Source organism: Thalassophryne amazonica, chromosome 10 (assembly GCF_902500255.1).
Source record: "Thalassophryne amazonica chromosome 10, fThaAma1.1, whole genome shotgun sequence".
NCBI classification, from domain to species: domain Eukaryota; kingdom Metazoa; phylum Chordata; class Actinopteri; order Batrachoidiformes; family Batrachoididae; genus Thalassophryne; species Thalassophryne amazonica.
In genome coordinates, this window is record NC_047112.1 from 54,218,384 (window position 1) to 54,240,061 (window position 21,678).

The following is a 21,678-nucleotide window of genomic DNA, read 5'->3' on the forward strand; positions in this document are numbered from 1 at the left end:
CCCCCCAGCAGTCTAAGTCTATAGCAGCATAACTAAGGGATGGTTCAGAGTCACCTGATCCAGCCCTAACTGTAAGATTTTTCAAAAAGGAAAGTTTTAAGATTAATCTTAAAAGTAGAGAGGGTGTCTGTCTCCCTAATCTGAATTGGGAGCTGGTTCCACAGGAGAGGAGCCTGAAAGCTGAAGGCTCTGCCTCCCATTCTACTCTTACAAACCCTAGGAACTACAAGTAAGCCTGCAGTCTGAGAGCGAAGCGATCTATTGGGGTGATATGGTACTATGAGGTCCCTAAGGTAAGATGGGACCTGATTATTCAAAACCTTGTAAGTAAGAAGAAGAATTTTAAATTCTATTCTGGAATTAACAGGGAGCCAATGAAGAGAGGCCAGTATGGGTGAAATATGCTCTCTCCTTCTAGTCCTTGTCAGTACTCTAGCTGCAGCATTTTGAATTAACTGAAGGCTTTTCAGGGAACTTTTAGGACAACCTGATAATAATGAATTACAATAGTCCAGCCTAGAAAAAATAAATGCATGAATTAGCTTTTCACCATCACTCTGAGACAAGACCTTTCTATTTTTAGAGATATTGCACAAATGCAAAAAAGCAGTCCTACATATTTGCTTAATATGCGCATTGAAGGACATATCCTGATCAGAAATGACTCCAAGATTTCTCACAGTATTACTGGAGGTCAGGGTAATACCATCCAGAGTAAAGATCTGGTTAGACACCATGTTTCTAAGATTTGTGGGGCCAAGTACAATAACTTCAGTTTTATCTGAATTTAAAAGCAGGAAATTAGAGGTCATCCATGTCTTTATGTCTGAAAGACATTCCTGCAGTTTAACTAATTGGTGTGTGTCCTCTGGCTTCATGGATAGATAAAGCTGGGTATCATCTGCGTAACAACGAAAATTTAAGCAATGCTTTATAATAATACTGCCTAAGGGAAGCATGTATAAAGTGAATAAAATCGGTCCTAGCACAGAACCTTGTGGAACTCCATAATTAACCTTAGTCCGTGAAGAAGACTCCCCATTTACATGAACAAATTGTAATCTATTAGATAAATATGATTCAAACCACTGCAGTGCAGTGCCTTTAATACCTATGGCATGCTCTAATCTCTGTGATAAAATTTTATGGTCAACAGTATCAAAAGATGCACTGAGGTCTAACAGAACAAGCACAGAGATGAGTCCACTGTCTGAGGCCATAAGAAGATCATTTGTAACCTTCACTAATGCTGTTTCTGTACTATGATGAATTCTGAAACCTGACTGAAACTCTTCAAATAGACCATTCCTCTGCAGATGATCAGTTAGTTGTTTTACAACTACCCTTTCAAGAATTTTTGAGCGAAAAGGAAGGTTGGAGATTGGCCTATAATTAGCTAAAATAGCTGGGTCAGGTGATGGCTTTTTAAGTAATGGTTTAATTACTGCCACCTTAAAAGCCTGTGGTACATAGCCAACTAATAAAGATAGATTGATCATATTTAAGATCGAAGCATTAATTAACGGTAGGGCTTCCTTGAGCAGCCTGGTAGGAATGGGGTCTAATAGACATGTTGATGGTTTGGAGGAAGTGACTAATGAAAATAACTCAGACAGAACAATCTGAGAGAAAGAGTCTAACCAAATACCAGCATTACTGAAAGCAGTCGAACATAAAGATATGTCTTTGGAATGGTTATGAATAATTTTTTCTCTAATAGTTAAAATTTTATTTGCAAAGAAAGTCATGAAGTCATTACTAGTTAGATCATGAATTCAAATGTGCTTCATCGAAATTAAACCATGAATTGACTAAAAGCAATTAAATTAACAGTTGTTTTAACAGAACTTTGTTTAAACCAAACTTTATCCTGAATTAACTAGATAAATTTAGACCTACAGATGAAACTCATTTTTTTTTTCCCTCTTTTGTTTTAACTCATTCCACACAGACAGAAATCAGTCCATCTTCATTCACCATTTTCATTCTTCATCCACCATCACTCTGCTACTAGTTTATCCGGCTAACTCACTCACCAGAGGGTCCGAGGGAAAAACAAACGTCTGACTCATTCAGCAAAAGGGAAGGTCACCGCACACCCCACATAGCACAACAGAGCAGCCAAGCAGTCTCAAAGCAAACTCCTACAGCAGATACTCAACTTTTATAACATTATTTATAACTACTCCCACTCTTTTCTCCTCCTCTCTCCGTGTGAGGTCTGCACTGCAGTTAGGAAAAACAGCGTGCGGTGAGTTAAACTAAACCCTTCGATGTATTACTTTAAGTGGGTTACACAATCATTACTGGATTTCAGAAATATATCATTGTTTCAGCAGTTATTTGAGAAATCATTGGAGCCTTTGCACTTCCATCTCAGTCACATAGAATTTCTACAAATGGGGTCCTTGTGGAGGAAAACTGTTTTTTTTTTTTTTCTATTTCTACAAATCGGGTCCTTGTGGAGGAAAACTGTTTTTTTTTTTCAAGTCTTGTACCTTTTTCTTTTAACGTCATGGAGTTCTTTTGGGGGAAAAATAGTGACATTAAGTGTTTGCGTAAAATAGGGTTTAATTGTTCTTAAATAGACTTTACTGGTAAACATTTCACCCTGCGTATCAGCAAGGCAGCAATCAGGGAATTTGTTTTTCTGTCGTGTGTGTGTGTGTGTGTGTGTGTGTGTGTGTGTGTGTGTGTGTGTGTGTGTGTGTGTGTGTGTGTGTGTGTGTACACACAACATAGCTCAGCTTGACAGATTTCCTTCAAACTTAGTGGGAATATTACTTGATGAGATCTGTAGAGGTGATTAGATTTTGAAGTCATTCGATCATAGTCAAGAAAACTCCCTTTTTTTTGTCTCAACAATCCAATAAACCTAGATGGATGATCTACAGCATATATTTAGATTTTGGAGTAGTTTGGTGAAAGGTCAAGGAAAACACGCTTTGTGTACATCTCAACGACCAAGAAGCCTAGATGGATCGTTAGATTTTAGAGTTGTTTGATCAAAGGTCAAAGAAAACAGTCCCAAAAGACCTTTGTTGGTTTATCTCACTAACCAAGAAGTCTAGATAGATCAAACCTGGTGGGAATATTACTTGGATAGCTATCTAGAGGTGATTAGGATTTGGAGTAGTTTGGTCAGTGGTCAAAGTCAATGAAAACACATTGCGAAAAAAAAAACACCTTTTTTGTATATCTCAACTAAGAAGACTAAATGGGTTATGTGAAGCATATATTGACTAGAAAAATATTTGTGATTGATTGGTACAAATGAATTCATAATAAATTTACACAGAAACCATTTGATAAAGTCATAAATAGTAAAAAAAAAAACATCATTACAGCTATATGCTTGTGTAGTTCTACATTTATATTGTAGTGTGTAGAGTCTGCAGATACATCAGCCCTCTGATGCCTTTCATAATCTTTTCCAACTTCACTGACGGAGATGATGTTTTTGCCGCTGGTTGTCTGATTGTGAATAGCCTGAACTCCACAATTTTTCATATGTCCTTATGAAATGACTAAAGATTCATATCCTGATAGGCAAGAACTGATTCAGTTTTCAAGGTCAAAGTCAAGAAAAATCTTGGAAAATCTCTATCTTAAACATTGAAAGAATTTTCAAAAATTCATAACTCTGTCGTAAAAGATCAAATTTTTTTCATATTTGAGAGCGTTATGGAGGATGTGAGTCTTTATCCACTGACGAAGTTTGATCTGGATCTGATTCAGATTACAGATTTTGTGGCCATTTAAATGAAACATGGAAACCCCCATTTAATGTATGTTTTACATTATATCTTAATCAAACATGCCCCAATCACTCTCATATTTGAAAGTGAGGTGCAGACTGGCGCTCACTATCGTCTGACAAAGTTTGATATGGATTCTGGATTTTGTGGACATTTGAATTTAATATTGAAAAGCCTGTTTGGTGTACGTTTTGCATGATATCTCAATCAAAGTGCCTCAGTTACTCTCATTTTTCTGTTATGGATTTACCAGCTCAGTCTCACCTTTTTATTTTTTGTCCTCCCGTCACGAAATGATTCAAATTTTCATGATGGGTTTTTTTTTTATTTTTTAACTCACGATAACTATTTCGAGCAGCCATCACGGAATGACAGTATGACGAACCAATAGATTAATGTATATTTCGTGCTGCTGAAACACGACAATCCATTAGACTGGGTTGGATTTACCTACACCATCAAAATTGGATGGTAGTACCAATGTTATGCATGTTTGTCTATCTTCCAGTTATCAGTCAGAAACCAAGTGCCAAAAAGCAATGAAAAATTGTGCATTAACCAATGTTCTGTAAAAAGTACCTGAAAAAGAATTCAGAAATTAAAAAGTTGGAAAAAACTCACCACAAAAAATATTGATTCAAGTGCATGAACTAAATACATACTCCTCACATTTGATCACATCTAATTTAGTTTCTAAAATGCCACTTCTAACAGGACTTTGACCTTGAATTTTTGTTCCAAGGTAAAATTTTGTGGAATTGGAAACTAGTGTTGGCAGAGGTTTGCGCTCTATGAGCGCAGTGATCTAGTTTCTTCTTAAGTATTAAAGGATTCTTGGAGTTGCAGAATTCCAGCAAGTCTTTGTCACAACACAAACACGTCATTTCTGATTGGCAGTTGAACCTGGCAGCTCTGCAAGCCACATGTTCTGCTCAACCTTAAAGACTAATGTGTATTAGTGGTTGAAGGTACACCATCTGAACTAGTTTGTTTTTACTCTTATCCGCATCTGTGTCACTTCTTGTCAACACAAAGAAGATTTAAGGGTGCTCAGATGGCAGCGGCTTGTTAATGGGCTGAGGTGCACCCCTGCCTTGTAACAGCAGATTGTCCCTGCTGTGCGACAGGAAGGCCACAGATCTTTGTTATTCTTGTTATTTACATCAGACATTGAGAAAAGGAGAATTTTAGCACGATGAAATAAGATGTTTTTATGCTAATGAGCTGGAAATGCCTGGCACCTTTTCTGATTTTCTTCTGCGCTATGTCTTCTGGTGCCGTATGTGCTGCTGCACGCCAATAAAGAGCAAGAAGAGAGGAGACATGTTTCAGTCTTTGCATGCTGTCCAATGAAACCCTGAAGAATTTTTTTTCTTTTCTCATCACCAGTATATGGGTGTACTGCCAAATCTTTAAAATATATGGTGATATACACTCAACAAAAATATAAACGCAACACTTTTGGTTTTGCTCCCATTTTGTATGAGATGAACTCAAAGATCTAAAACTTTTTCCACATACACAATATCACCATTTCCCTCAAATATTGTTCACAAACCAGTCTAAATCTGTGATAGTGAGCACTTCTCCTTTGCTGAGATAATCCATCCCACCTCACAGGTGTGCCATATCAAGATGCTGATTAGACACCATGATTAGTGCACAGGTGTGCCTTAGACTGCCCACAATCAAAGGCCACTCTGAAAGGTGCAGTTTTATCACACAGCACAATGCCACAGATGTCGCAAGATTTGAGGGAGCGTGCAGTTGGCATGCTGACAGCAGGAATGTCAACCAGAGCTGTTGCTCGTGTATTGAATGTTCATTTCTCTACCATAAGTCGTCTCCAAAGACGTTTCAGAGAATTTGGCAGTACATCCAACCAGCCTCACAATCGCAGACCACGTGTAACCACACCAGCCCAGGACCTCCACATCCAGCATGTTCACCTCCAAGATCATCTGAGACCAGCCACTCGGACAGCTGCTGAAACAATCGGTTTGCATAACCAAAGAATTTCTGCACAAACTGTCAGAAACCATCTCAGGGAAGCTCATCTGCATGCTCGTCGTCCTCATCGGGGTCTCGACCTGGCTCCAGTTTGTCGTCATAACCGACTTGAGTGGGCAAATGCTCACATTCGCTGGCATTTGGCACGTTGGAGAGGTGTTCTCTTCACGGATGATGCGAAGGAGATGTGTTGCACTGCATGAGGCAAATGGTGGTCACACCAGATACTGACTGGTATCCCCCCCCAATAAAACAAAACTGCACCTTTCAGAGTGGCCTTTTATTGTGGACAGTCTAAGGCACACCTGTGCACTAATCATGGTGTCTAATCAGCATCTTGATATGGCACACCTGTGAGGTGGGATGGATTATCTCAGCAAAGGAGAAGTGCTCACTATCACAGATTTAGACTGGTTTGTGAACAATATTTGAGGGAAATGGTGATATTGTGTATGTGGAAAAAGTTTTAGATCTTTGAGTTCATCTCATACAAAATGGGAGCAAAACCAAAAGTGTTGCGTTTATATTTTTGTTGAGTATAAATGTAGTTTGGCTGTACCTCCCACTGTCTTGCATAATGCCTACAGAAGATATCAATTAAGACATATAACAATTAAGTGGTGTTATACAAAGACATTCCAGTCATTGGTAAATAGCTAAAGCTGATCAAGTGATTGTGGTAATTAGATCACGTCAGTGGGTGTTATTACCTTGGTGGGGGGTTGGGGGGGGGGGTGACTGGTGACTTGAAATTACCATTCAGAGAGTGTAGATGTTAATTAAATCAGGGAGCTCCAAGAAGATGACAATTGTGTTTGTTGTTGTTTGTTTTTATTTTAATCTTCCACCTTTCTTTAGTATTTATTTTCGTGGTCACAATTCACAATTCACTGCTTGCATTAAGTACTTTGAGTGGCACAAAGATTTGTTTCTTCGATGTTTGTAGTTATAGCGAGAATTATCAAAGTACAAATTGAGGCAAGTCTCTCAACTTTTAGAGTTACCTCATTGTTCTTTCACGCCTACCCAGTGTGGTGTATTTATTCTGATAGTTTGGTTTGAGTGAGAAGGTGTGAACATTCAAGCTCTGGTGCAGAACAAACATGTGGACCTTGAAAAGGTGGGAGCTCCACATGAGACTAACCACTCTAGACTAGCGATATTAGCATTTCAGTTTAACGTAAACACAGCACTTCTGACATGTTGCTTCTATGGTTTGGTCTGCTTTTAAATGAGAACAAGCCCAACTGTGGCAAAACTGTTGTTCTTTTAGATACATTTCTGTTGTCATTTTTCCTCATTATCTGCCACATGCCCAAACAAAGTATTGGTAGGGGATGCACATTTGTCTGTCCAAACACTACATGCCACTATATCATGGAGCTGCTTGGGCCTAAACTACACAAAATTGGCATGTGGGTAGTGCAAATGTGGAGAACAATAACAGTGATGATTTGCATATGAATTTGATCATGGCTCGGTGAGTGCAAAATCATATTTTGTCTGATAGAGACTATATTACATGAGCTAGACCAGTGTTTTATGACATAAATACAACTATCTCCAAGGCATTTGTTAGGTTCTCCATGACTTTACTGTTTAGGTCATGAGGTCATCCAGTGTTGAATTTTACCCAGGTGGTGGGTTTACTAGTTCACAGTTTCTTGTTAACTTAATGTTGGGAAAGTGTCGTAACACGGACCCACAACAGGGGGCGCAAATGAACGGACAATGGATAAGAGAAGGAGTAACAATTTAATGTTGCGAAAAAACACAACGGAATATAAACAAGAGTAATGCCAATCATACACAGGAGGACTGCGGGCAGGCTTGAAGATAGGAGACCTCGGATGAACGAAGAGCCGGGGCCCACACCGCTTCTACCACCAACGGCCTGAAGAACACCGAAGCCGCCAAGCCCTGAGTCCCCAGGTGGTCTCTGTCCTCTGTTGTCGGCCCTGGTACTGCTGGCAGACAGAAACAGAAGGTGGTGAGTGTGAGTCGTCACACCCAGCAACCTTTATTAGTGATTCCTCCGGGAGGGATAACCTCCACCTCCAGGAAACGTCTTTACTTGTGCAGCTCCCGTTTGTCCCTCTCCTGGGTCTTCCCGGGCATGCAACTGCACACAGAACAATAGTAGATTAACAATTATCACAGCAGAGAAGGTTACCTCTAATCGTAGAAGATTTCTCGGCGAGGAGGTGGAGTTGCCGTCCGGCCTTTATGGTGATGGTGATGAGATGAATGAGTGACAGCTGGTGTTGAGGATGAGTGACGGCTGTCACTCCCAGTGGCTCTGGCGCCCTCTTGTGCTTGAAGCCCGCACTCCAAGCAGGGCGCCCTCTGGTGGTGGTGGGCCAGCAGTACCTCCTCTTCAGCGGCCCACACAACACTTAAGATGTTTGTTTTATTCTAAATGTTAATTATTTAAAAAATAGAGATTACTTCCAGGTTGACAAACTAAAGACATTTTTCTTTATTACCGAGGCCAACATATGGCCATCAGGTATTGTGAAGACCTGGCACCCGTCCGTCTATCTGTCTGTCTGTCTGTGCTCAGCATATGTCCAGTTCTATTACTGCCACAGTCTTCAAATTCACAGGGAACATTCTTGGGACACAGACCTTGGACAAGTTTGAAGATGGCTAACCTTGATGTACTTTAAGAGGTTTAAAAAGTTGTATTCTCTTATTTGATCTGTTTTATACTTGAGTGACATGGGTGACAGCCAATTAGTCATAGGTATAAAACTACCATTTGGTGTTGGTGTTTTGCATTGAAGCAGTTATGTTGTGTCTATTTAAAGGTACTAAACAAGGTCCTTTGTGGCTGGTTAGCACACAGGGCTCCAGAATCAATAGATGTATATTGCCAAACCAGGAGGACTGCAGCCTCGGTGGTTTCTGAGGGAAAAACGGGGGTGTGGGAGGAGTTTGGAGAGGCCACAGAGAATGTCTTTCGGTCAGCCTCAAAGTGAATATGGAAAGCTGAGACAACTCAGGAAGGGGAGGCAGTTCTTAGCCAGAGCTACTTTCAGTAAGGGTGGTGAGATGCTTAACGAGACTGGGGACATTGCCGGGCAGTGGAAGGAACATTTTGAGGATATTCTCAGTCCTGCTTACATGCCCTCCTCAGAGGAGACAGAGATGGTTAGACTCAGATGGATATGGTGCCATCTCCCTGGCAGAAGTCACTGAGGTAGTCAAAGGACCTTGTAGTGGCAAGTCGCCAGGGGTGGAGGAGATTTGCCCTGAGATGCTGAAATCTTTGGATGTTGTTGGTCATGGCTGACATGTCTGTACAATGTTGTATGGAAGTCTGGGACTGTACCTCTGCTTTCACAAACTGGGGTGGTGGTTCCCATATTTAAAAAAGGGGGGCAGGAGTGTGTGTTCCAATTGCAAAGGAATCACACACAAGGTGCTACAGAGGAGCCTTAGACCCAATAGTCGAACATCGTATTCAGGTGTCGTCCTGGTCATGGCATGGTGTACCAGCTCTTTACCATTGCTCATAGGTTGGACAGGTCATGGGAGTATATCCAACCATCTTGGATGTGTTTTGTGGATTTGGAAAAGGCCAGCCTACAACCGGGTACCCCAGGGTGGGAGGTGCAGTGGGAATGGGGTACCAGGTCCACTCCAACACATGATCCAGTGTCTATACAAGCAATGTAGGAGCTGTGTCCACATTCTCAGCATTTCATCAGACCTGTTTCTGGTGGGTGTTGGATTCTACCAAAGCTGCCCTTTTTACCAATCATGTTTGTGATTTTCATGAACACGATTTGAAGGTACAGTCAGGGATTGGAAAGTGTTGATGACTTCAGAATTGCATCTCTGCTCTTTGCGGATGAGGTGCTTCTTTTGGCTTCATCAGGCTATGACCTCCTATGCACACTGGCCAGGTTTGCAGCCGATTGTAAAGTAACTGGGATGAGGCTCAGCACCTCCATAAATGAAACCATGGTCCTGTGGTGGCAAAGGGTGGATTGTTCCTTCTGGTTCATGGGAAATTTACTGCCACATGTGGAGGAGTTCATGTATCTTAAGTCTTATTCATAATTAGAGGTAAGATGAAGTGTGAGATCAATAGATGGATTGGGGCTGCGTCTGAAGTCTTGTGGACTGTATACTAGGCCGTAGTAGTGAAGAAAGCACGAAACTGGAAGGCAAGGCTCTCATTTTTAATGAGTCAGTTTACATTGCTATCCTCACCTATGGTCATGAGCTTTAAGTAGTAACCAAAAGTACAAGGTCGTGAAGACAGGCGGCAGAAATGTTGTTCCTACATCGGGTATCTAGGCTTACATTCAGGGACAGGGTGAGAAGCTTGAATATCCAGGAGTTACTCGAAGTTAGAGCCGTGTGCCTTTGCATCAGAAGGAACCAACTAAGGTCTTTCAGGTATCTGGTGAACATGTCCCCTGGTCGTCTCCCTAGGGAGGTCTTAACGGTACGTCCAAGTGGGAGGAGGCCCCGGGGAAGACTCAGGACATTTTGGAGGGATTATATCTTCATACTGGCTTGGGAATGCCTCGGGATCCCCAGCAGAAGTTAGAGGGAAGTGTAGGCTAAGCTGCTTAGTCTGCTGCTGCTGAAACCCAGATCCAGATAAGGGACAGAAAATGAATGAATGAATAAACAAGGCAATGTGGTTGCATTAATGAATGCGCGCAGTGTGACAGGAATCAGTCACATGCACACTCAATGATCTGAAATCATTTATGGCAAATTTATTTATTTATGGCAAATTTACAGGATGTGTAGTATCTGTTGTGTGGGCTGCTAGAAGAGGAGGTACTGCTGGCCCACCACCAGTGGGCGCCCTGCCTGAAGTGCAGGCTTCAGGCACGAGAGGGCGCTGCCGCCACGGACACAGCCGGGGGTGACAGCTGTCACTCATTATCTCTTGACAGCTGTCACCCATCTACTCTACATCATCTCACTCCATAAAGACCAGACGTCATCTCCACCTCGTTGCCGAGATATCGTACTTCAATGGAGGTAACTTTCTCTGCCTGTAGTAATTGATTCTAAGAGCTATTGTTTTGCAGCTGTCAACCAGAGGACCGGTGTGGGTCGCGACTGTTTCATCCTACGTCCGTCAGATAAGTGGTTAAACAGACGCTGCACGAGTGTGTGTTAGAGGTGGAGGTGGCATTCCCACCGTTGTTGTTACGGGGTGTACACACACCCACACTTGACTGTCTTTGTTCTTCGCCAGCAGTACCAGATCCGACAGTCGGGGACGGTGATCACCTGGGAATTCGGGACTTGGCGGCTCCAGTATTCACCAGGTTCGGTGGCGGCGGAAATCATGTGGTTCCGGCTCTTCTCAGGACAGACGTCTTCTATCCTCGAGCCTGCCCACACGTCACCTTTGTGGATTGACTGTTATCATATTCTGAGATTGTCTGTGTATTCGTTGTGCACCTTCACAACATTAAATTGTTACTTTTTGGCTCATCTATTGACCGTTCATTTGCGCCCCCTGTTGTGGGTCCGTGTCACTACACTTTCACAACAGTATCACTGTGATGAAATACTTTGTTATGCCAGATATTTAATAAACTAAGCACATTAAATATTAATGGTTTCACAATCTCCCAAAACATGAAATATTTTCTCTGAGCTCTAACATCTCATGTTGTTCCATGTTGTATTAATCACATTACTAACTGATGACACTAATACAGACATTCTTGTTGTTGTTTTCTTCTTTTGCTGTACTGCTCCAGTCTCCAACCAGGTGGTACATGAAGCTTGTGCCTGTAAGTCAACTAATCAGCGTACATACTTTCCATACTTTCTGCTTTCACTTCATTCATTTTTTTTCCACACTTGTGCAATAAAATGTCACGTTCTCTCTCTTTAATTTTTTTGGTTTCCAGTTAGATTCTTGTGGGTGTTATTTGGGTTATTGTGATTTAATGGACAAATATATCATGCATGATGTTTGAAACTGTAACTATCGTCATGTTTCTGTTGCCTGAAGAACATTCATTTGTCTGCACTCTATTTTCTACTGTGTGTTCGGTTATGTTGAAGCCTTCAGTGTATACAGTATAACAGTATAACCTGAAAATGTGTATCTCAAATGAGGGTTTAAAATTCTTTGGAAAAGCCTTTCTCAGTGGAATTACACTTTGGGCAGCTCAATAAAACCATCTCAAGAGATTGAAGCAGTCCAAAGAATTATTAGATTTTAATTTCTCCACAGTGGGATATTTTGTAATCTCCATCTCAAAATATGCTGCTTTCATAAATGGTCATAGCAACTATTTGATATTTTTGCTCGTTTGAACATCTCAAATATATACATTTTTTACAATAAATTTAACACGTTTCATTAATTTATTTGTTTCATTAATTCAGAATATTGCTAAATTGATAATGCTCAAGATGTCAAAAAAGTAATTCTTTAGCCTCGTAGTACCATATCACCCCAATAGAGCGCTTCGCTCTCAGACTGCAGGCTTACTTGTAGTTCCTAGGGTTTGTAAGAGTAGAATGGGAGGCAGAGCCTTCAGCTTTCAGGCTCCTCTCCTGTGGAACCAGCTCCCAATTCAGATCAGGGAGACAGACACCCTCTCTACTTTTAAGATTAGGCTTAAAACTTTCCTTTTTGCTAAAGCTTATAGTTAGGGCTGGATCAGGTGACCCTGAACCATCCCTTAGTTATGCTGCTATAGACGTAGACTGCTGGGGGGTTCTCACGATGCACTGTTTCTTTCTCTTTTGCTCTGTATGCACCACTCTGCATTTAATCATTAGTGATCGATCTCTGCTCCCCTCCACAGCATGTCTTTTTCCTGGTTCTCTCCCTCAGCCCCAACCAGTCCCAGCAGAAGACTGCCCCTCCCTGAGCCTGGTTCTGCTGGAGGTTTCTTCCTGTTAAAAGGGAGTTTTTCCTTCCCACTGTAGCCAAGTGCTTGCTCACAGGGGGTCGTTTTGACCGTTGGGGTTTTACATAATTATTGTATGGCCTTGCCTTGCAGTATAAGGCGCCTTGGGGCAACTGTTTGTTGTGATTTGGCGCTATATAAAAAAAAATTGATTGATTGATTGATTGATTGATTGAAGATGTGGCAACAGAAACAGTTAATCTGTGGTAATACAGGGAGACACTTATTTCCTTAAGCCAAATTAAAAATAATAAAAATGAAAAAAACTTCACTAAAAGTCACAAAACATAAATAATGCATGGTCTGTGGTCTTATAGTTTTTCAAAATATGGTAATGATCCTGACATTTACTTTGTCTTCTGTTTCTGTAACTGCAGACTGTATGAAACCAACATATTTCATCTTTTGTGAGGTCAGCTTTATTTTTATTTATTTTTTTGTTAATATATATCCATTCTTACAAAACACAAAACACAAAAACCAAACTCTTATAAAGAAGGAAAAATGCACAAACATGGAGAAAAAACTGAACAATGCAGACTGATTTGACTCATGATTTTTGAAAATAATAAGCGGTAACTTACTTTGTAATTAATGAAACTCAGAACTGCAGCCTAATAATTTTGAAAAATAAAAATCAGCAGCTTGTATTTTTATTCAGAGTAGAGTTCATTTCCTCTTTTTTCTCCTCCTCAGTCATGTTTTGTGCTTGAACATAAAACAACTACATTATGCCATCTAAAATAAATATCTTTGTGAAATAACGGCCTGTTAAAGTTCCGAGTTCTCAGCTGCTTTATGTGATTTCTGCTTCTGAACATCACTGCAGAGTTTCTCCACATCAATTTTTTTTAGTCACACGTGTGTGATTTTTATTCTGTTCATTCATATATTCTCATTTTAAGGAATTTTGACCAATTATTTCATCTCATAATTCCACTATAACTGTCACCGACACGCGCACACAGTGTGAACAGAACGTACCGTCAGAACAGTCCAGAGAGAAATAAAGGCAGCACCACAGATTAGTTTGTGTTGTTTTTCACTCTATGCTCAGCGCACCCCTCCTCTCCCTCCTCGCAGCCAGCCGACTCACGCGTGCTCGTGCACACACACACACACACACAGACGGCTGCAGCGATCGGACCCAGTCTTAATTTTAGTCGGCTTTAAGGAAAGCCGACTGCTATTTTTTTGGCGTGTTTTTCAAAAACTGACCGCTCAAATGACAGCAGGACGGCTCGCTGCCTAAAACCTTGGTTCTCGCTCCCGTCTGCTCCTGTGAATTTTTAATCCCGTACTGTCCCAATCACATGATGAATAGCAAAGTTGACTCCCATCCCGTGGGAATCCCACGGGAATCCTGTGACCGTGGGATTCCCGAAAAAATGTCAGCCTTTACTACAAACACACACTCCATACAGTGGTCTTGCACACACATTGTTATCATGTTTTCTATTGTCAGCTGCATGGAGAGTGGCGGGAAAACTGAAGACGCTTTCTCACAAGGTGCGAGACAAGACGTGATGTAAATAAGAAAACAAAAAGGCGGCGGTCAGGTATTTTGGTTCCGAGCAATGAAAATAAAGAATTTGAACGTTTGAAACCAAAAAAATGCCATTTGTCCAGTCGGACAACGATTTAGAGCATATTGCTTGTCCGATCACATTTTACACTTGTCCCGGACAATCGAACAAGCGTTAATGGCGATGCCTGATATAGTGAGTTGCATATGAAGTTAAATGCTAAGGAAGGAGAAGGGTACTTGTTTGGCCAGACAAAAGGGCTGAGCTGGAAAGGATGTGCAGCACGTTAGGGTGATAAAGATGGAGATGGTAATGTGATAACAAGCAAGGAGAATGTGTTGAGAAGATGAAGGGAATATTTTGAGGAGATGATGAATCAAGAAAATGAGAGAGAGAAGACTGGATGATGTGGAGAGAGTAAATCAGGAAGTGCAAAGGATGAGAAAGGATGAAGTGGGGACAGCTATGAAGAGGATGAAGAGTGGAAAGGTAGTTGACCCAGATGACATACCAGTGGAGGCATGGTATGTCAAGAGAGATGCCAGTGGAGTTTCTAATCCAGGGGTGGGCAACGACGGCCAAGACAGTGCAGGTTTTCCTTGCAACCAGTGACCTCAACAAGTGGGTTTTCTGATGAGCTTCTCCCCTGAACATAAACACCTGATCATCAATGAAATCACCTGCTGAGGTGATTAGTAGAAAGGGAAACCTGCACTGTCTTGGCCCTTCATGGCACATGATTGCCCACCATGAGGGTGCCTCAGGAATGGAGAAGAATTGTACTGTTCCAATTTTTAAGAATAAGGGTGATGTGCAGAGCCAGGGCCATAAAGTTGATCACCCACAGCATGAAGTTATGGGAAAGAGTAGTGGAAGCTAGTCTTAGAAAAGAGGCAAAGATCTGTGAGCAGCAATATGATTTCGTCTCAAAAAAGAGCACCACCACAGAAGTATAGAAAAGGCCAGAAGAAGTTACATTGTGTGTTTGTGGATTTAGAGAAAGCTTATTACAGGGTGCCAATAGAGCTGTGGTATTGTAGTGGAGTGGCAGAGAAGGATGTGAGGGCAATATGTACAAGGTCAGTGTGACAGCGGTGGGATGCGCAGTAGGAATGACAGTTGCATTCAAGGTGGAAGTGGGATTACATCAAGGATTGGCTCTGAGCCCTTTCTTGTTTGCAGTGGGGCTGAACTAGAGCAGATAGGAATCTCCATGGACTATGATGTTTGCAGATGACATTGTGATCTGTAGAGAGCAGGTGGAGATATGCTCTGGAAAGCAGGGGAATGAAAGTCAGTCAGAGCAAGACTGAGTACACATGTGAATGAGGTGGAGCCCAGTGGAATAGTCCAGTTACAAGGAGTAGAGGTGGTGAAGATGGATGAGTTTAAATATTTGGGGTCAGCTATCCAAAGTAATGGAGAGTGTGGTCGAGAGGCGAAAAAGAGAGTACAGGCGGGGTGGAGAAAGGTAGGAGGACTGATCTGTGATAGGATATCTGGAAGAGTGAGAGTGAAAGTTTTCAAGATTGTCGTGAGACCAGCTATGTTGTACATCTTAGAGATAGTGCTGCAGATGTTTCTTTGAGAGGGACGGGAGTGGACAGGATTAAGAATGAACATATTAGAGGGACAGGACAGTTTGGAGACAAAGCCAGAGGTGAGATTGAGATGATTGGGACATGAGCAAAGGATGGACCCAGCATATATAGGGAGAAGGATGCTGAGGATGGAGCCACCTGGCAGGAGGAGAAGAGGGAGGACAAAGAGGAGGTTTATGGATGTGCTGAGGGAGGACATGCAGGTGCTTGATGCAACAGAGGAAGTTACAGAGGGCATGGTGAGATGGAAACAGAAGAGCTGCTGTGGTAACCCCTAACGGGAGCGATAGAAAGAAGAGGAAAATGCTTATGCTCTCCAAAATTTACGTGGGCCTTTTTTCCAGACTTAATTAAAGAAATGGTGAAATATTTCATCAGGTTATTTTGGTCATGAAAAAACAGTATTTAGTAGTTGTATGGTGAGATTATGAAAGTTGGATGATTTTGGTCATGAAAATATGTATTAGTTGTATGTTAAGATTAATTAAGTTGGAGGGAGTAATCTGTTGTTAAAATCTGAGCCTCACCCATGCAACACTGCTCACTACCTAAATGGGCATTGCTGCTTCTCAGTGACCTTCTCGTGATGGTTTCTTCTTGATGAGAGAACATCCAGATCAGTTGTGGTCTTTCATGCATGCAGAGCGGTCCTCGTACTTTGCGTCATATGTTTGTACTTTTTTTCTGTACCACAGGCTCGCTACAGGAAGGAGCAGGCCTCAACCCAGCCGATTCCTTGGATCCCCCCTGTGGACAACCTGCTGAAAGACAACACTGACGGCGCTGCGTTGGGTGCACTGCTGCACTTCTATTGCCCACAGCTGCTTTCGTTGGATGGTAGGGATCCGGGATGACTGGTGGGTGTGTGGACTGACATAAGACCTGGAAATGTGCTTTTTAAAGTTATTATTTTAACAGAACGGGGTGTATTATCTTGTAGTTAAGTCCACAGTGTTTAAAATGGCCCTGTTCCTCAATTAAAGGAATCCTAGAATGCAGGCAGAGACCTTGATGATTTTGGAGCATGACTGAACCATGCTGACACTCTACCTTGTGTGTTTGATGTCTACCAGTGAGAGAGGTTTATCAGTATCTAAATCTCAAATGTCATCCTTTCTACCAGTGACAGGACATTTGTTTTTTTGTTTTTTTTTTAAAGTAAAATCAAAATAAAATTTTAAATTTGGAACTGGATCTGGCTGATGTTTGAGCGTTACCACACCATAACACCAGACTGTGTGTGAAAATTTCCAAGTCAGTCATTCCTGTGCAATTGTAGGCTTGTGCACAGCTTTCTGCTATCAGGGGATGGCTTAGATTTAAGAGTAACAAGGTGCTAAATTATTCATCTTTCTTAATCTGGTGTTTTTTTTTTAATCAAACTGTGTTTCATGTGAAAAAAAAAACTGTGACAACACACTTCTACAGATGCCAAAAGCAAAAAGCAGTCGGCTTAATCCCAAGCAAAGTACTAAACTGACATAAGACCAACCTGACTACATCAACTCAACAAAATAAATAAATAGATTTACACATCTTGCACTATATTTCACCTCTTCTCTATAGATATGTGTCTGTGGGCGTTATGCCTTATCTCAGTAAGTGCTTGACATAAGGTCTTACCTAACTGACCTTGTCTGAGATTTCATTTCTGTAACAAAGTAGAAAATAACGAACTTCTTACCAGATGATGGAGAAAGCACTTGGTGTAGCGACATGCTGCTTTACCCTCAATGCATATGAGAAAAGAATGAAGCTAACCCCCCAGAAAGGGTATTTTCCAACCAAAGTTCTTGAATCAGCATTACAACCTTGCATACAGCACTAATATACTGACATCGCCCATGATCTGGTTTGTGGGATAGCGTCCCTCCTGGTGCTCTCTGTGTGGACTTTGTATGTTCTCCCTGTGTTTGCATGGTTTCCCTCTTGGTGCTCCAGCTTCCTCACACTTCCAAAGATGTGGGTTAGGTGAAATGGAAACTTGAAAATTAATCGTAGGTGTGAATACCTTTGTCTGTCTTCATGTGTTGGCCTTGTGATAGGCGGGCGGCCTGTCTAGAGTGTACCCTGCATCTCGCCCAATGGCCGCTGGGATCAACTCCAGCCCCCCACCCAATGACCCTTAATTGGAATAAGTGGGTACAGAAAATGATTGACTGAAAATTCTTGTTTTGACCTTTGAACTTAATGAAATCATCAGTTGCTGTATGTCAATAAGAGGTCAGCAAATTGTTCCACTGCAGAGATAAACTAAACAAATTATAAACAACTTTACTACTTATCTTTCAAAATGTGTTGATGTGATGCAGAAGTGAAATAGTTTTGTATGTTGGGAATAACTCGAAAACTTAACTTGGCCTGGTTGGTTTTCTTATTACATGATTTATTTTTCACTTCTATTGTGAGAAAAGTCTGAACAGATTTTTGATTTTCTCTGAAGTAACTGAGAATACTGTTGGAACTGTAGTCGGTTAGGAAGTATATTTATGTGATTGTTCTGGGTTGTTTGTTGGGTCAAAGGTCAAACAAATCAACAACATAATCACATCATGTTGCTGATGATGGCTGGTCCCAGCAGGCAGGCACACGCGCACACACACACACACACACACACACACACACACACACACACACACACACACATTGAGGTAGACACCACATGATTAATCAGTGGAGTTTGTTGACTCCTTGTATTAACACAGCCCACTGTTTGATTCCGTGCCCTGCCACGATTGGCTGTTTGTTCGGTAATAATCACTATTTAAGATGGTTACACCTCCTGAACCAGGTTTTACTAACTAAACTTCAGTGCGGTAAAGGCAGTGTTACTGGCGCCTCACACTGCCCTAATGGCTCCCTCTTTCCTCTCAGATGTCTGTCTGAAGGAGAACATGACGCTGGCTGATCGCCTCTACAACCTGCAGCTCATACAAGACTTCTGCAAAGACAACCTGAACAGCTGCTGCCACTTCAGCCTGGAGGACATGCTCTACGCATCCTCTACTGTCAAGGTAATACGCATTTAACACGTCTGTTTTCATTCATAAATGGAGGTTTTCTCCATTACGTTTGAATAAAATTTCATCTGTGCAGTCTTTGGGGGAAATTTTCGGGCATGTCCCAACATTCAGTCTTTCACATTTTCAGTGCTGGAACCAAGGATATTTATGTGATTTTATTTTGTTCATTTTGATTTTGTTTCTTACTGCAATGGTGCAAGCACATCAAAGATGTTTACTCAAACATATTCATGTCTTGTCATGCTCACTAAAATGGGCAGCAGCTCAGTGCCGGTGATAATGCCAGAAGGGAGATGTACAGTTGTACTGAGTCTGTGTGTCTTTTTTTGTGTATATGATAACTTGAACAAAATGAATTTGATTTTCACCTAAATTGAAATGACTGGATCTTGGGCGGGTTTGAATTTGAGCATCATTGTGTGTCACCATGCCACCAAGAGTATTATTGTAGTTGAAGGTCCCCCAGCGAGTGTCATGCTGAAGAATCTCACCATGTACAGTGCATCCGGAAATTATTCACAGCGCTTCACTTTTTCCACATTTTACGAGGTCTGTCAATAAAGTATAGGTCCTTTTAATTTTTTTCAAAAACTATATGGATTTCATTCATATGTTTTTACGTCAGACATGCTTGAACCCTCGTGCGCATGCGTGAGTTTTTCCACGCCTGTCGGTGACGTCATTCGCCTGTGAGCACTCCTTGTGGGAGGAGTCGTCCAGCCCCTCGTCGGAATTCCTTTGTCTGAGAAGTTGCTGAGAGACTGGCGCTTTGTTTGATCAAAATGTTTTCTAAACCTGTGAAACACATCAAAGTGGACACGGTTCAAAAATTAAGCTGGTTTTCGGTGAAAATTTTAACGGCTGATGAGAGATTTTGAGGTGATACTGTCGCTTTAAGGACTTCCCACGGTGCGAGACGTCGCGCAGCGGTCCCAGGCGCCGTCATCAGGCTGTTTCAAGCTGAAAACCTCCACATTTCAGGCTCTATTGATCCAGGACGTCGTGAGAGAACAGAGAAGTTTCAGAAGAAGTCGGTTTCAGCATTTTATCCGGATATTCCACTGTTGAAGGAGATTTTTTTAATGAAAGACGTGCGGACAGGTCCGCGCGTCGGGACGCAGTCGGCGCGGTGCGGCGGCACAGGAAAAACACCTCTGTGTTGATAACCATTTGTAAAATCCAGGCGGCTTTTGATGGCTTTCAGTGGAGTGAGTATATGAGAAATTGTTTAACAGCTGGACATGTTCCAACTTGTCCTTAAGGCTTCCAACAGAGGTGTTTTTCCTGTGGCGGAGCGTCGCAGCGGCTGCGAGCCGACGCTGCAATCCGTCCGCACGTCTTTCATTAAAAAAATCTCCTTTAACAGTGGAATATCCGGATAAAATGCTGAAACCGACTTCTTCTGAAACTTCTCTGTTCTCTCACGACGTCCTGGATCAATAGAGCCTGAAATGTGGAGGTTTTCAGCTTGAAACAGGCTGATGACGGCGCCTGGGACCGCTGCGCGACGTCTCGCACCGTGGGAAGTCCTTAAAGCGACAGTATCACCTCAAAATCTCTCATCAGCCGTTAAAATTTTCACAGAAAACCAGCTTAATTTTGTTGATGCTCCTTTGGCAGCAATTTCAGCCTTAAGTCTTCTTGAATATGATGCCACAAGCTTGGGGCACCATTCTTCTTTGCAACACCTCTCAAGCGTCATCAGGTTGGATGGGGAGCGTCGGTGCACAGCCATTTTCAGATGTCTTCAAAGATGTTTAATCAGATTCAGGTCTCGTCTCTGGCTGGGCCACTCAAGGACATTCACAGAGTTGCCCTGAAGCTAATCCTTTGATATCTTGGCTGTGTGTTTAGGGCCATTGTCCTGCTTGAAGATGAACTGTCACCCCAGTCTGAGGTCATGAGCTCTCTGGAGCACGTTTTCATCCAGGATGTCTCTGTACATTGCTGCATTCATCTTTCCCTCAATCCTGACTAGTCTCCCAGTTCCTGCTGCTGAAACACATCCCCACAGCATGATGCCACCACCGTGCTTCACTGTAGGGATGGTGCCTGGTTTCCTCCAAACATGACGCCTGGCATTCACGCCAAAAGTTCAATCTTTGTCTCATCACACCAGAGAATTTTGTTTCTGATGGTCTGAGAGCCCTTCAGCTGCCTTTTGGCAAACTCCAGGTGGGCTGCCATGTGCCTTTTACTAATGAGTGGCTTCCGTCTGGAAACTCTACCATACAGGCCAGATTGGTGGATTGCTGCAGAGATGATTGTCTTTCTGGAAGGTTCTCCTCTCTCCACAGATGAATGCTGGAGGTCTGACTGAGTGGTCTGATAGTCACTCAGATTGATGGTCTGAGTGACTATCGGGTCCTTGGTCACCTCCCTGACTAAGTCCCTTCTCCCTGATCGCTCAGTTTAGCCAGGCAGCCAGATGTAAGAAGAGCCCTGGTGGACCTAAACTTCCATTTACAGATGACGGAGGCCACTGTGCACATTGGGACCAAAGCAGCAGAAATGTTTCTGATCCCTTCCCCAGATTTGTGGCTCGAGACAATCCTGTCTTGGAGGTCTACAGACAATTCGTTTGACTTCATGCTTTGTTTGTGCTCTGACATGCACTGTCAACTGTGGGACCTTATATGTAGACAGGTGTGTGCCTTTCCAAATTATGTCCAATCAACAGAATTTACCCCAGGTGGACTCCAATTAAGCTATAGAAATGTTTCAAGGATGATCAGTGGAAACAGGATGCACCTGAGCTCAATTTAGTGCTTTGTGGCAAAGGCTGTGAATACTTATGTACACGTGATTTCTTCATTATAATTTTTTAAAATAAATTTGTAAAAATCTAA

At 42.1% G+C, this 21,678-nt stretch overlaps 1 protein-coding gene across 7 annotated transcripts in view; it reads left to right on the top strand.

Annotated features, from left to right (window-relative positions):
- camsap2a (calmodulin regulated spectrin-associated protein family, member 2a) overlaps positions 1 to 21,678 on the top strand; it is a 148,245-nt gene that overhangs the window by 96,957 nt on the left and 29,610 nt on the right. For 4 of the 7 annotated variants that reach the window (XM_034180011.1, XM_034180014.1, XM_034180012.1 and 1 more), the window contains exons 5-7: positions 11,513 to 11,545; positions 16,502 to 16,643; positions 18,681 to 18,820. In XM_034180011.1, coding sequence (XP_034035902.1) covers positions 11,513 to 11,545; positions 16,502 to 16,643; positions 18,681 to 18,820 — 315 coding nt within the window. The remainder of the gene's footprint in view (positions 1 to 11,512; positions 11,546 to 16,501; positions 16,644 to 18,680; positions 18,821 to 21,678) is intronic. The other 3 variants (XM_034180013.1, XM_034180016.1, XM_034180017.1) reach the window with 1 other exon arrangement.